Source organism: Ostrea edulis, chromosome 4 (genome assembly GCF_947568905.1).
Source record: "Ostrea edulis chromosome 4, xbOstEdul1.1, whole genome shotgun sequence".
NCBI lineage: Eukaryota > Metazoa > Mollusca > Bivalvia > Ostreida > Ostreidae > Ostrea > Ostrea edulis.
Genome location: NC_079167.1, coordinates 23,211,827 through 23,229,185, shown reverse-complemented (window position 1 = coordinate 23,229,185; position 17,359 = coordinate 23,211,827). Strand labels below are relative to the sequence as shown.

The window sequence follows — 17,359 nt, the reverse complement described above, 5'->3', positions numbered from 1 at the left end:
CATTGGCACTTGGGATCACAGATGATCTCTAACCTGGCCGTTCCCGTATCAGAAGAAAGATTGCTTATTAGTCAAATTTAGTCGAGCAACTAAATCGGTCGATCGAAAAGAAAAAAATGACCGAGTCCAAAATGGTGTCTCCCTACCTATGGATTAGTGGGTAAAATATAATTCTATTTTTATTATTTTCATTTATCAATTTTTATTTATTCATATTTTTTTCATCATTTATTCATTTTTATTTTATTTGATTTGATAAAGGCCATTTTCACTGTCAAGAATAATTCTTTTTAACGCTATATTTTTTTTTTTTTTTTTTTTTTTTTTTTTTGAACTGCTTCTTGTCCTCTTTCGGTGTAAAAAGAAAATATAGTACAATGTAGTTTCCCCTGCGAAACATCTATGAAATCTGGGTTTATTTCATAGGATAGTTGGCGTTTATTCGTTAATTTATAAGTGATACAGCATGCATCAGATTGAAGTCGTGTGGTTACGTACATCTACATTCTTTAAGAGACAACAAATTCCTTGATATACCGGTATAATATAGAATTTAATCTTTAGATCGCTACATATAGAACTATCTCCGTTTGGCCAGAAACCTCTAACTTCGTCTAATTAAACTTTCGTATATCATAATATCAAGAATAATTGCAACAATCGTAATTCATTACGCATAAATGTCATTCTAATCTCTGTTATTTAAAGGGATATTAGGTATGAAAATGATAGCAAACAAATTTTTCTTCAAGATCTCTCAATGGCTAATACTAATGACTAAAATCATTTATTTTGTACAAGAGGAAGAGATTTTAAAGTAAGAAAACTACGTTAGATAACCACTTTTAGTGTAAAGAAATATAAGGAAGAATTCATTGATGAAAAGGTTTTCCGTCCAATTTTTCCTTTGATACATGCATCAAATAAAGAATTATAAGTTTCATTTCTTAAATCAACAAAATCACGTATTCATGTGCCTGTTTTGAGGATAAAAGGTGTTTGAAATCATCAAAGATCTTCAAGAACTTTTGTTACCTTACTTTCCTTCACAAAATTTACATAATCTAAGAAACTATGACAACCTAAGGTTTATTTTACCTCAAGGTAGGACATCATCATACATGAACAGTTACCTACCTTCAAGAATCAAACTTTGGAACGAACTACCTACTCACATTAGACAACTCCCCACTCTTGCGTCGTTTAAAACTACTATTAAAAACATGTGTTATAGAAAACCAAATAAATTGTTTAATTTAGGTTAAGAAATAATGCTAGTAACCTAAATTTTGACTTACATTGTCATTTTCTTCGAGATAATGCTACTTGTGATATGTGTGGTTATCATGCTGAGAATGCATTTCATTTCTTCTTTGAATGTGTCCAGTTCTCGGATTAATTTATTTGAATTTATAAATGCAATGCAGCTGCATGTTCCTATATCCTTAGAATTGTCCTGTGGAAATGAAACTCTTAATTTCAACGATAATGCAAAGATCTTCAAATTTGTTCAAAATTACATCTTTCAAAGCAAAAGACTTTAACAATGCATTTAAAATATTTATTTGTAATGCATTTATTTATTCTCTTACTAGTATATTTATTATGTATTTAGCCTTGAACCGGTACCCCCCCCCCTCTTTTTTTTTCTTCTTTATGTTTACTTGTTATCAAAGTTCTTCTTATTTTCTATTAACCATCTACTTTATTTTTGGCATTTTTTCTGTTTTTGTTTGTTTACTATACATTTACAATACACATTTCCCATGTTATCATGACATGCTATGTGATACATGATACATGTATTCTATCTTCATCCTTTTGAATTATGTATTGATTTTTATATTGTCAATATTTATCATACATATTGTATATATACTCATGCTCATCATTATACATACATGTAATCACCTTGTACCTTATTGGAGAAGGCTTATATAGGCTGCAAGCCTGCTGCCTGATCCATTTATATTTCATACATAATAAAATATTGTTTAAATTAAATCAAATACTGGTGTTATTACTGAAATATATAAAATGGGTCAATTTTCATTGAATTAAATTTTTGGTGACAAAATGACAGCTAATGCCTCGATTTCTAAGATGAGGAGTGTACAGACATTAAGATGGGATTCCATACTGGGCCTGTTTTTCCTTGGGATAACGTTAGAGTTGGGCCTATGAAATTAATTTTTTCTCGGGTAAATCTGACCTCAGATTCTTTTTCTGCATGGGTGGGGTAACTGAGACCTAATCTTTGAGGTGGGTGTAACTGAGACCTGTCCTTTGAGGTTGGTTAACTGACATTCGTTCTTTGAGGTGGTGGTAACCTATGTCAATTACTACACCGAGTTGTTATGAACAAATCAGAAAATAAGGAAATAAGGTGTTGTTGTTTTTTTAAGAATACAGATCGTACCACAATGTTACTATCCACTTCATTAAGATTAATTTTGTTAGTAGTTTAGGAAAATTTCAAACCATGGGTTACCAAGGTAAGAGATAGCGAGACCCATAGTATGTTTCGGAGGTAAAAGGTAGCAAGACCCCACCGTGGGTTATGGAGGTAAAAGATAGCATACCAAGACCCACCTTGGGTTATCGAGGTAAGAGATAGCGAGACCCCACCATGGGTTACCGAGGTAAGAGTTACCGAGACCCCACCGTGGGTTTCGGAGGCAAAAGATAGCACGACCGGTACCCATTGTGGGTTACAGAGGTAAGAGATAGCGATACCCACCGTGGGTTACAGAGATAAGAGATAGCGAGACCCACCGTGGGATACGGAGGTAAGAGATAACAAGACCCCACCGTGGGTTACAGAGATAAGAGACAGCGAAACTCACCGTATGTTACGGAGATAGGAGATAGGAGACCCACCGTGGGTTATAGACGTAAGAAATAGCGAAACCCACCGTGGGATACGGAAGTAAGAGATAGCGATATCCCATCGTATGTTACGGATATAAGAGATAGCTAGACTCACCGTGGGTTACAGAGGTAAAAGATAGCGAGACCCCTCGTGGGTTACAGAGGTAAGAGATAGCAAGACCCACCGTGGGATACGGAGATAAGAGATAGCGAAACCCACCGTATATTACGGAGATAAGAGACAGCGAGACCCACCGTGGGTTACAGGGATAAAAAATAGATAAACTCACAGTGTGTTATGGATGTATGATAAATAGCGAAACCCACCGTATGTTACGGAGATAAGAGATAACGAGACCCACCATGGGTTACAGGGATAAGATATAGCGAGACCCACCGTGGGTTACGGAGGTAAGAGATAGCGAGACCCACCGTGGGTTACAGAGGTAAGATATAGCGAGACCCCACCATGGGTTACCGAGGTAAGAGGTACCGAGAACCCACCGTATCTTACAGAGATAAGAGATAGCGAGACCCGCCGTAGGTTATAGAGGTAAGAGATAGCGAGATCCCACTGTGGTTTACTGAAATAAGGGATAGTGAAACCCCATCGAGGTAAGAGATAGCGAGACTTACTGTGGTTCACAGAGGTAGGTGATAGCAAGACCCACCGTAGGTTACAGAGATAAATAGCACGATCCTCCGTGGGTTATCGAGATAAGTGAAAACGACACCCCACCGTGGCTAAAGAGGTCTGAGTAACGTTTTTCTCGCATGTCTTTATTTAAATGATAAGGAATAAATTTGTATTTTTTTCTTTTCTTGTTAAATGGATGTAAACCAGTAACCATGACCAAATAAAAACTAAAATCAAGAGGCCCACAGGCTTTATCGGTCAGCTGAAAAAGTATCACTACTCCCAAGGGTTATGAAATCTGGAGGGGGGGGGTCTGTTCTGAATATATATGCTAAATTCTAATGTTCAGCAAAAGTATAAAACAAGACGTGTTTTAAAACTTCAATACCCTCAAAAGTGCATAATATAATAGGTGTATTAACATCAAAACATTAAAAGATATGACTAATTTGGACCCATCCTAGAGTCAAAACCCTGGGTTGTGAAATTCATAATTTTTTGTACATCCTTTTGTGCTATTCCTATGTATGCACTTAGATTTTATACAGTATCAACGAACTTACACATACACACTATATACTAAGTTTGGCACCACCCTGGGGTCAGAACCCCTACCCCGGGGATCATGAAATTTAAAATTTTGGTAGAGGCCTTCCTGCTCTACATCATTATCTAATTAGTTTTTCTTAAACATGTGCGGTTCTAGAGAAGACATTTTTTGAAAATTGGTCAATTTTGGGCAGTTTTTGCCCCACCCCTAAGGTCCATGGGGTGCAGGAATCCTGAAATTTAAGATTTATGTACCAATTGCAATTCCAAAGATGCTTCATATACCAAATTTGAAAAAAAAAATTGGAATGATAGTTATCAAGAGGAAGTTAAAAATTTCTATTGTTCACACATTTATTAACTGACCAATTTGGCCCCACCCCCATATCAAAACCCCAACCCCTGGGATCATCAAATTTACAATTTACAATTTTGGTTAAAGGCTACCTGTTCTTTCTAAATATCCATTTAGTATCAATAACACTAAAGATGTTATTCAAGTGTTTTACACATGAACACTATATATACCAAGTTTGGCCCTGTCCTGAGGTCAGAACCCCTACCCCGGAAATCATGAAATTTACAGTCTTTGCTCCGTCCCTAAGGTGCAGGAATCCTGAAATTTTAAAGTTATGTCCCCCTTGTTCCAAAGATGATTCAAACCAAATTTGAAAAGAATTGAAATGATAGTTATCAAGAAGAAGTTAGAAATGTCTATTCTACACACATTTAATAACTGACCATTTTGGTCCCACCCTAATACCAAATCGTCAACCCATGGGATTGTGAAATTTAACAATTTTGGTAAAGCCCTACCTGCTCTTTTCAAATATCCATTTAGTTTCAATTTTCAATAGTACTAAAGATGTTATCTACGTGTTTTACACATAAACACTATATAGTAAATTTGGCCTTGCCCTGGGGTCAGAACCCCTAACCCGGGGATCCTGAAAGTTACAATTTTGGTAGAGACTTTCCTGTTCTACATCTGTATGCATTAAGTTTTTCTTACACATGTGCCGTTATTGAGAAAAATTTTGAAAATTGGTCAATTTTGGGCAGTTGTTACCCGACCCCTAGGGCCCCAGGGGTGCAGAAATCATGAAATTTAAAACTTGTGCCCCCCCCCTTGCCCCCTTGTTCCAAAGATGCTTCATACCAAATTTGAAAAGAATTGGATTGATAGTTATCAAGAAGAAGTTAAAATTTTCTATTGTTCACACATTTAATAATTGACCAATTTGGCCCCACCCTAATACCCAAACCCCTACCCCTGGGATCATCAAATTACAATTTTGGTAAAGGACTACCTGTTCTAACTAAATATCCATTTAGTTTCAATTTAGTATCAATAGCACTAAAGAAGATGTCATTCAAGTGTTTCACACATAAACACTATTTAGTAAGTTTGGCCTCGCCCTGGGGTCAGAACCCCCTACCCCGGGGGATCATGAACTTTACAATTTTGGTAGAGGCCTCCCTGCTCTACATCACTATGCATTCAGTTTTTCTTACACATGTACAGTTCTTTGAGAAGAAGATTTGTGAAAATTGGTCAATTTAGTACAGTTTTTGCCACACTCCTAGGGCCCCAGGGGTGCAGGAATCCTGGAAGTTACAATTTATGTCCTCCTTGTCCCAAAGATGCTCCATACCAAGTTTGAAAAGAAATGGTATAGTAGTTATGCAGAAGAAATTAAAAATGTTCAATTGTTAACGCACGACAACAGACGACAACCATTTGCAATAGGTCACCTGAGTAAACAAAAAACCCATCATACTTTACGCGCAATGATGCAGTTCTCCGTCTTCTTTTTTCCCGTGGTATACCTGTATCCGACGAAGATATGATAAATTCATTATAGCACAGAACTATATACCATAAGGACTTCTTCTAATTACGGTATAAATTGCTAATTTGTGTGTTCTTGCATAATGCGTCCTTCATCAGATCTTAAATGTGTTTATTTGATTTCAACAGTATTTTATTCATGTATATATAGAAAATACATACATAAATAGGATTAGGCAGTAGACACAATGCCTATATAAGCCCTTTCCATAGGTCAGTTATGACAGAATAAAATTAATACATGAAAATATAACAAAATGATTGAAGAAAAAGAAATTCACAAATAAGAGAAAAAATAAACGATTATAAAAAGGGAGGATATGACTATATGTTTATGCCACCCCCTCAATTGCATGTGTACACATATCTTTGTTGTTTAGTGATATTTATATGGAAGCAACATTTTCAAAGTGTTCGTGTGTGTGTGTTCGGGAAGGGGGAAGAGGCGGATTAAAGGGGGGTTATGGAGTTGTACCTTACTTACTTACTTAGTCCTCTTCGTGCTGGTCAGCACATAAGGCCGTCACCAGAGACTTCCATGTTGGTCTGTCCTGTGCCCATTTCTGGACCTGTCCCCAACTCCAGTTGTTATCTTTCATTTCTTTCTCCACCGATCTTCTCCAGGTCTCTCTTGGTCTTCCTCTCTTTCTCTTGCCAGTTGGTGACCATTTCAAAGCAACCCTTAGGATGGAATTTGGGTACATTCTGCATGTACATGTCCCATCCACAGCCATTTTCTCTTTCTGATCGTCTGGGATAGAGGAGTGGGGTTTGTCCTTTTGTACAGTTCGTCATTTGAGATGGTGTTAGGCCAAAAGATGCGCAATATTCTGCGGAGACATCGGGTCTGAAATACATCCAGCTTGTTGGAAATAGACTTAGTTACTTTCCAAGATTCAGCACCATATAGTAGGACCCCAAGCACGTTGCTCTTGAAGATCTTAATTTTGGTGTTGGTGCTAAACTTTGTTGACCTCCAGATGTTCCACAGAGCAGCATACGCTCCTGTGGCTTTAGAAATGCGAGCTTGTACATCACTCCTGTCGTCAATTTAAACTCCTCTGATAGGTTTGATCCAAAGATAACTCTGGCATTAAGTTCAGTGTATTGCATCTTGATGATGGAGATGACTTTATCTGGGATTCCATAATGACGAAGGATTCTTTCTAGGGCTAGGCAATTAACACTATCAAAAGCTTTGGTGAAGTCGATGAAATTGATGTATAATGGGGAGTTCCATTTATTGCTTTGTTCTAGAATTTGCCAGAGAGCGAATATCTGATAAGCGCACGACTTCCCTTTCCTAAAACCTGCTTGTTCTTGACGCAGTAAGGGATCTGTTACTTCTGCAATTCTGTCCAGTATCATTCTGTCTTAGAACCTTCATGGTAACGGAAAGCAACATTATTCCTCTATAGTTGTTACAGTTTGAGAGGTCTCCTTTCTTTGGTAATTTAACTATAAGGCCGGTTTTCCAAAAGGATGGTGTTTCTCCTGATTCCCAGATCCTCTGTAGGATATTTGTCAAAATTGTAGGTGTCCAGTATTCTTCGACCTTGAGAAGCTCTGCATTTATCTGATCAACGCCTGCAGCTTTTCCATTTTTAAGTTTAGCGATTGCCTTTATTACCTCTTCTATACTTGATGGATCAGTATTAATATCTAATGTATCCGTGGCTGGTATTATTATTGCCTCGTTCTCTGGGTCTTTCATATTAAATACTTCTTCAAAATGTTCCTTCCAGCGTTTCAGTATGTCTTCTTCTTTTGATAGTACATTTCCCTGTTTGTCTTTAATTGGTAGCTCTGATGACTGAAATTTACCTGCTAATGTTTTGTAATTCGATAGAGGGTCTGCATGTCTTGTTTAGAAGCTGCTTGTTCTGTCTCATTAGTTAGCTTTTCAGTGTATGCCTTTCTGTCAGCTCTTGCACTCCTCTTTACTTCCTTGTCAGTGGCCCGATATTCTGCCTGGAGTTGGTCCTTTTGCCTCTTGGATTTTGTGGACAAGATTTTACTTTTCTTCTCTTTTCGTTGTTCTACTATTTTCCATGTTTTATCTGAAATCCATTCTTCTTTCTTCTTTCTCTTTGGACCAAGTATTTGTTGACTATTTTCTATTAATACTTTGTTAAAAGTTTCCATATCGATTTCATCAGGATGTTCCATGAGTGCTGAAAACCTGTTTTGGACTTTTGATTGAAAGGATCTCAGGGCTTTTGTATCTTTGAGTTTTTGGATGTTGATTGGAGGTGGTCTTTGATCTTTTTTCCTTGATTTCCTCAGTTTTAACTTGATTTTTGCCATTACTAAAGAGTGGTCACTTCTCACACCAGTCCCTTGTTTTGCAACCACATCGAGAAGACTACTTCTCCATCTCTTGTTGATGATAATGTGGTCAATTTGGTTCTTTGTATGACCATTTGGTGAGTTCCATGTTGTCTTATGGATGTCTTTGTGCATAAATATAGTTCCACCAATTACTAGGTCGTTTTCTTGGCAGAAAGTGCATAGTCTCTCTCCGTTGTTGTTACATTCTCCTATTCCTTGCTGGCCCATGATGGTTTCTTTACCTTGGTTGCATTTTCCAACTTTAGCATTTAAGTCTCCAAGGCTAAGCAGAACATCATGAGATGGTGTGTCGTCTACTATCTTTTGTAGGCTGTCATAGAAAGATATTTTCTCTTCATCTTCTGCATCATCTGTTGGCGCATAGCAAACCACAGCAGTCAATTTGGCGAAGGCTGAGTTGTACCTTGCTGTTATTATTCGCTCACTCACAGGTTTCCATTCTAAAAGACTTCTGTGGACCTCCTTTGTTGTAATAATGGCTACTCCTTTGCTATGATGGTCGTCGATTCTTCCAGAGTAGAGTATCTGATGTCCTGATAGTAGTTGTTTTGATCCACTACCTGTCCATCTGGCTTCACTAACTCCCAGGAGCTCGATCTTGTAATGCTCCATTTCTCTCACGGCTTGTGCTAGTTTTCCTGTTTGGTAGAGGGTCCGCACGTTCCAGCAGCCCACTCTACGGGTTGTTTTCGGTCGAAGGACATATCCTATCGGGATGGATGATTCACCCGTCATACTTCCAGTGTCCTGAATGGTGCCAATCCTTTTTCCATCATTTTGTTCTCCGGTTAAGGTTTCTGTAGCGTCTTTTGTTTGACATGTTAGGGTTGCTGGCCCTAAGCATAACCCCCTGAACTCGGAGGACCAGTGGTTTTCTGTTGGGGTTGTCCTTCCCTTAGATGATTGCTTTCCCTTGCTTTCGTGTTCATCTACACGGATTTTCCTTCTGGATTTTCTTCCATAGCCTTGGACTTGCCAAAGCCATCCACAAGACAGTGGAACTATTTGACCCATAGATGGGGCAAGGTTGATGAGAGCCAGGGCATGTCCACGCGCCGGTGGGCCTGCACTCTGCACCTCTAGGGTCCTTACTACTCCGAGATCCCTTCATATTAGCCTTGAGTGTTAGACCCAAGTTTCCGTGTGTTGCCGCGGGGAGGCGTTTGAAGGAGTCTAAGTAATGTAGAGGCTATGTATTGGCGGGGCGAGATTTCTGCTTTCGCTACTTTCCCCGTTCACCTACAAGTAGGCTAGCCAGCGGCAGTAAGGATCTATAGGCGTTTGATCTCACCGCACTAGACGCATATCATTACTCTGTGATAAACATCAACACACACGGGGTTGCACCGCTTTGCTTGAATATATTTAACAAAAATTATTATGTTTGCATTTTTGGATTCTTTAACTCCACGGTCACCCCCACATTTTAGCCGGTAAAGGTACAAAGCTGGGTCGCACATCGTCCTTTGAATTTTTTTTTTTGATCTTTCCCTCGCTTTCATCTTGTACTTGTGGGCTCCTGATTGAAAAAATAGTACAATCCACATCGTGTCATAAAATGTCAGGTCATTTATCCTATGTCATGTCAAATATCATATCACATCATAAGATTAGTATGTCATTTCATATGATATCATGTCATGATATACATGTATCGTCATATCATATACCATATCATGTTATATCATACCATGAAATATCATATTATGGCAAATCATATATTATACCATATGTCAAATCATGGCATATAACATCATGTCATATCATACTGATATCATGGCATATCATATGTCATATGCATAAAAGGTCACATTACCTGGGAAGAATGGCATCCAGGGCTTATATTTAGCCGAGACAAAACTTCCGAAACGTGGTCGAAATGCATGGTTTATTGGGACTCAAGGGTGTGTGTGTGCTAGAACCCTTTCTATTTTTAGAGCCTTGCCCAATCTTCGAATACACTTAATGACAGTAATTAATTGATGTGATTCCGTGTTGGTCCTCAGCTGGCTCCTGATTAGATGTGTCCCATAACTTGCCTCGTCACACAGTGCGAGTCAATACTCATTCTCAACAGGCCAGAAATTGTAATTTTCCCATTACAGCGGTAAAACCCCTGGAGAAGATAACGTACAGTTGACTCGGATAACAAGATAAATTTACCTTGTTACTTCCTGAAAGTTTTAAAATACCCAATTTCATACTAGGATGGACTGATAAAAAAGAAGAAGCATTTTTTGTCATTCATTAGTTATATAATTCACGTTTTTGTTGTTAACACAAACTTTCGTAGCACGTGTTGGAGCAGGGTCTCTGATCCATCTCACGTGATAAAGTGACCCGTAGTCTTAAATTGTATAATAAAAGATTTGAAACTGGGAAGTGACTCAGGAGCCCTTTACCTGTTCACCTCCTTATCAGCGATCAGCTGACTTCAGTATAAACAAAACACAAACCTAATGGACAGTTACCGGTTCATAGGTGGTCCGGGGGGCATTCAAAAATCGCCCTGAGGATTACGTCACTGATGACTTCAAGTAGAGTTTTAAAAGGTAAACCATATTCTTTGATAAATCTATATAACTCCATTTTCATATATTTATTGTTTACCTTTACTTGGCCATTTTCTGGGACAGTAGGAGACATTCGGCACGCTCTCAACATTGTATTTGGTCTCTATGCGAGGCAACGAAGAATTTTCCTGCGATATCGAGAGCCTAAGTTACGGTCTGAGTTCCGACATATTTTAGTTTTTTTCAAGAATACTTCTTTGAAAATTCGCACCGAACCAAGGAGGTTTTATATATGTGTGATCGGTATTGACTTGGTGTTTGTGTGTGTGAATTCATCTGCAGAAAATATTACCTAAAGATTCTCTCCAATTTAAAAAAAACAATATACATGTATAGGCCAGTTTCATCACCGACAAGATTTGAATCCATTTTAGAAGCTATCTGTGAATGAAAACAAAAGGGACTTGGAATTTTTGTGATTTCTGATCCCTCGGATGAAAGTTTGACATTTTAAAGTATAACACCATATTCCCGAACCTTTCTCCGATAACTCACAAAATGCATTCTAATTAAAATCAGACCTTCCATCCGCTTCCCGGTTTTCGATACATCGCCTGCCGAAAACCGGGGATGGAAGTTCTAATGTTAATTAGATTGTCACAAAATGTCGCTGGATTGTGAATGCAAAACGGGTATGATAACGTTTCATCCACAATATTTAGTTTTCATTAAAAAACTTTGATATAACCATGAAATAATCAATGAATGTGTAAATAAATAGCCCTTCTTTTAAAATGTATTATACATGAAACCCATATTGTTTCTATTTCTGTAAAAAGCCCGTCTTCTAAATGTGTATGCGAAATCCATCTATTGTTTCTATTTTTGTAACTAAAATGCCCGTCTTCTAAATGTCTACGTGAAATTTATCTATTGTTTCTATTTTTGTCGCCCTTGAACTTTCACATCTAACCTTAAAAAAAAATATTAGAAAATAATTTAAGCTCTAGTTCTTTTTGTCAGATAACATCTGTACAACTACATTTGAAATGGACTGCGAACTACACAACAACTATTATTTTTAGTTATCATGACATTTTTTATTTGTTCTTGATTAGCAAATGAGACCCAAAATCTTTACGTGGGAGTTAGTAGATAGAAATTGAAATTGATCTCTGAACACCAATAGCAACTAACCAATAGCATACAGAGTGTAATTCCTGAAAGTTTAGCAAAATTTTCCCCATTGATATCCCTTCTAGTAGGTATAATATTTCATAATAAACTTATACAGAAATGTAGAATTAATTTTCGATTATTTCATATGCATATAAATATATATGTATTGGGTGACTCCCGAACCCCACCCCCACCCCTCCCCCATTATATTTGATAGTAGTGAATGGGAAGAATACAAGTTTGAAGTTATGAATATTGATCCCACGTGATGAGCGACACCCCCCCCCCTTTCCTACGATTTAAGAAATATAAGCCGACCATAGATCTACCAGCATTTTACGGGAAATAACATATCTATATGACAGAAAGGCACGCGTGTACTCTTTATCAAGATAAAACAAACATTGACGATTGGGGGCAAATTAGGGCTTTATAATATTATATCATCCTTTGGATGAAAATATATCTAGAAAAGACATTTCAGAATATCCCGGGCCCTCTACTGCACTTGACTTTGCATATAAACACTGAAAATCAGTGAAACCAAAATCTGTTTAAAGAACAAATTGTATAGCTTAAAGTGAACCTTGTATACTACAATTTAGGAAATTATCGTCAAGTAACCTTGACATTTAACCTGTTACTCTGGAAACCATTGTCTTTATACAATAATGCAAATGACGCTTAAACCTCGTACACAAGCGTGACAAGGCTGAACTTCAGAACAAACGGCGCCTTGACCTGGCCTGGAGGTTATAAAACTTTTTTAAAGCACGTTTTCATACTCAAACTCCATCTCCGTGATCTAAGTCGTACCCATACGACAAAAGTGAAGGCTATAAAACTTTTATAAAGTTATTCTCATACTTAATTGGTACATGCTCAAGATTTTTCGAGTATGCATGCTTCGGAGCTTACTCAAAGTTGTACTCCAAACAAACATGGCTGAGTTTGCGTATGAGTACAGTAAAAGTTTTATAACCTCCAGGTCGGATGTCTCTGTTGAAACGCAGCGCCACTGATTTCGGTCGTGTGCTGTGTTGCGGAAATACGATAACAGACTTTTGATCAAAGACTAAACCAAACTGTAATGGCGCATTGAACAGTTGTTGAATGAATTTTGTTTTCATTGCACTTTATCTTTGCTTATTAATACCTCACTTATGACCAAGAATAAACGCTTACGTTAACTATTTCTATATGCAATGATACCAAACTCCATTAAAAAGTAAAGGTTTTCATTTGAATTTAATGATAGCTGAAACTCGACAAAATAAACACTGTAGCGATTATCGAATTAAAAAGGAATTCTAAAACCTTATTTACTTAGTGGGTGGATTACCGGCACATGACCAACGCGGAAGACCATCTTGTCTCCAGCAACAGAACTTAAACCACACAAATAGGACTTTAAAAAGAAATAGGATTTAAACCATACAAATAGGACTTACACCAAACAACTAGGAAGGACTTAAGCCACACAAATAGGACTTAACAAAAGAAATAGGATTTAAACCATACAAATAGGACTTAAGCTACACAAATAGAAAGGACTTAAGCGACACAAATAGGACTTAAGCCACAGAAATAGGACTTTAAAAAAAAGAAATAGGATTTCAACCATACAAATATGACTTAAACCATACAAATAGGACTCAAACCACACAAATAGGAAGGACTTAAGCCACACAAATAGGACTTAAGCCACTTAAATAGGATTTTTAAAAGGAAATAGGATTTAAACCATACAAATAGGACTTAAACCATACAAATAGGACTTAAGCCATACAAAAAGGACTTAAACCACACAAATAGGACTTAAGCCATACAAAAAGGACTTAAACCACACAAATAGGACTTAAGCCATACAAAAAGGACTTAAACCACACAAATAGGACTTAAGCCATACAAAAAGGACTTAAACCACACAAATAGGACTTAAGCCTTACAAAAAGGACTTAAACCACACAAATAGGAAGGATTTATTGATTGATTGATGTTTTCCGCCACACTCAACAATTTTTCAGTTATCTGGTGGCGCCCAGTTTTTATTAGTAGAAGAGAGAATCCAGATACAATGTGCTTGGGAAGAGACCACCGACCTTCCGAAAGTAAACTGGGAAACTTTCTCACTTACCAGCGCGAGCGGGATTCGAATTCGCGCCGACAGAGGCGAGAGGCTGTTTGATTTTGAGCGCGATGCTCTAACCACTCGGCCACGGAGGAAGGATTTAAGCCACACAAATAGGACTTAAGCCACACAAATAGGATTTAAAAAAAAGAAATAGGATTTAAACCATACAAATATAACTTAAACCATACAAATAGGACTTTTAAAAGCCATACAAATAGGACTTTAAAAGCCATACAAATAGGACTTAAGGTACCTCTCCATACTCGCAGTTTTATCTGATACAAATTTGAGCAATGTATTTATTTCCATTCATTAGAGTTAAAACCAACAAATTATCAAATAAAATACATAGAACATCACACTTTTTAAGATAACAGAATCATACATCACCGTCAGAAAATTGCAATTTTCCTTAAACAGCGTTATCGATATAGTAGCATTCATAACAATTTCATGAAACTGTATCTTCACAAAAATATACAAAATGTCTGTAAAAAATAAAGGAAATCTATCGCATAATAGACTTGATAAAGAAATCAATGAAACAGAGTTATTGCCCTTGAATTCAATATTTTGAAATGTATTTTTGATTATTTATCTATAACTTAGACTTTTAAAATAGTTTATTCTTAGCAAGATTTTTTACAATAACTATCGGAAAAGACTCCTACAAAATTTACGTTCGAATTCCTATCATGCAAAAATCTAAATAAATCATTGATATTGCAAAATCTAATGACATCACAGGAGGGTGGAATTAATTTAAGCCACACAAATAGGATTTTAAAAAAAGAAATAGGATTTTTAAAAACCATACAAATAGGACTTAAACCATACAAAAAGGATTTAAACCATACAAATAGGACTTAAGCCACAAAAAATAGGACTTAAACCATACAAATAGGACTTAAACCATACAAATAGGACTTAAGCCCAACAAATAGGAATTAAACCATATAAATAGGACTTAGATCATATGAATAGGACTTAGATCTTATGAATAGGACTTGCACTATACAATACTGTCTCCAACATGGACTTACAACAATCTTTAATCATGCAATACAGTATGCAGGCTGTCCAGCACCCTTGGACAAAAAATAAGGGCAAATTTTAGGGGTAAAATTTTAAAAAATTAGGGCTAAAATTAGGAATTTTTAACCAAATTGCGGAAGTTTTAATTATTTAAAAGGACTTACCTTGTCAAATTTGACAATAAAGAAACTCACATGACACACAAATAAGATGTAAGTACAGGAAGGGCGTATTCCAGTGTTCCATGGTCTCAGCTATTATTGGCTATAACCTAAAATCTCAACTCTTTATCACAAAGTCACAACCAATAAACAAGCTTGACACATGGATCCACAGGTCAACTGCCTTTCACTGCATCAGCATTATCTGAATAAGAACTGCAATATACGTTAATAACACACATTTTGTATGAATGCATTTTGATTTTTCAAGACTGATAAAAAAAGTAGGAATTGACATGAAAAATAAGGGCTTTTTTAGGATTTCCCCTTGAATTTTACATTTTTTTTTAGGAATTTTAGCAAAACTGAAAAAAATTAGGAATTTTTAGGAATTTTAGGGCCGCTGGACAGCCTGAGTATGGGAGTTATTATAACACTGTTATTTCATTTCAGATATACATGAGTTTTGGGAACCGTAAGTGCACCTTCAACATAGTCCTCGGCTCGCGGCTGCTTTCTGTAGAGATGTTATAAATGTCAATGGAATTCGTCTTTGCCGTTGTGATATTTGCAGGACTTGCTCACCTTTTTATGATTATAGCGTACTGTCTATTAGTGTGTCAGAAAAATGGTGGATGTAGGGTAAAAAGAAGCGACCCCACGAACGCTAGTACAGACGCCCCAACAGACACTTCTCCGGGCGTCGATAGTGGTCACGTGGACACAGACAGTCACTCAGATGCTACCCTAACCCACAACCAGCAATCAGTCCTAGCAACAAACGACCAATCACAAACATTCCTGACAAACACGTGGGTTTCAAGTGTGATGACACGAATTCGACATATTGCTGGAGGGACGGAAACGAGGGATGGCGAGAATCACAGGAGAAGGCATGAACAAGTCAATATGACCCTTGTACATACAGATAGTCCGCCCACGTATGAAGATGCTACTAAAGGAGGCGATGTATCGCTGGACCCTCCACCCTCATATGAAGAAACAATGTTAGGTTCATAATCAAGTATATAACTTTGTGTATTTATTATACTCCCGGGCTACGCTTGTATTTAAGGAGGTATTCTACATCGTCAGAATGACCGACTTCCTTTTAAAACATGAATGGAAATATAGATATCAACAATATTTGTCTATTCATTTCAGCTAGGGTTTGCCTAGCTGAGTAGCTTAGTAGATTAACACGTGGACTGCTGAAGTGTATATCACGGGTTCGAGTCCACGAGGGTGTTTAATTTTTTTTTTCCAGATTTGATCTCTACTATTTGAAAGTTTTTAATTTCAAAATACTGTCGTACATATCCTACACTTTTCATCCATATCAAATTTCTCCACGACAAACAATTTTTTTTTTTTTTTTTTTTTATCAAAAATGATGAAAATGGACACTAAATATTTTTATAGGTAAATTGAATAGTATTTACCATATGGAATATAATTCATTTTCATGATTTCCCAATTAAGTCCACATAAATATCCAAATGGGTGGGGGGGGGGGGATATATTTGAAACTTTTTAACATCATAGGAAATACACAAGTTTATCTTATTAAATAGGAATTTTATATTTGTACTTTATTTCCATTAAACTAAGCCAGAAAATATGTATCAGCCCATACATTTATATGTTATTTCTGTATCACGTGTCCTTAATTATATTTTATTGAATTGATCGTTGTGTGAGGTATATGTGTTTTGTGAATATGTACAGTTATATCAATCTAATTTCTATGGAAACGAGGGAATTATTTATATTCGGTCTTTTCTATCCCCCTCGTTTCCACAGAAATTAATATCAACCCATACATTATATGTTATTTTTGTATCGAGTGTACTTTTATTTGTGTTTTATTGATTTGATTCTTGTTCGGGTATGCGTGTTTTGTGTATATGTACAGTTTGTCTGTATGTGAGTGAGAAAGAGATCTGATTTAAAGACAGATTTATTGCTGTGATTGTGTAGTGACTTTGAAGTCAAGATCTAAGAAATTTGTGCATTTAAATCGGTTTTATTTACAAAATTAAACTAAAGAAATAAAAAATGATAATAAAAACAAAA

At 36.7% G+C, this 17,359-nt stretch overlaps 1 protein-coding gene and 1 long non-coding RNA gene across 2 annotated transcripts; one reads left to right on the top strand and one right to left on the bottom strand.

Annotated features, from left to right (window-relative positions):
- Nucleotides 1–7,736: 7,736 nt before the first annotated feature.
- Nucleotides 7,737–9,275, bottom strand: LOC125668907 (uncharacterized). The gene has a single exon (XM_048903346.2). It carries the CDS (start codon nt 9,273–9,275, stop codon nt 7,737–7,739), a length of 1,539 nt encoding a protein of 512 aa, XP_048759303.2.
- A 1,362-nt stretch (nt 9,276–10,637) lies between these two features.
- Nucleotides 10,638–17,359, top strand: LOC130054045 (uncharacterized). Its single transcript, XR_008802307.1, has 2 exons — nt 10,638–10,813; nt 15,737–17,359. It is a non-coding gene; the product is annotated as an uncharacterized LOC130054045 (long non-coding RNA).

Coding starts and splice junctions, on each gene's coding strand:
- LOC125668907 (XM_048903346.2), bottom strand. CDS start 9,275: ATGGGTCAAATAGTTCCACTGTCTTGTGGATGGCTTTGGCAAGTCCAA.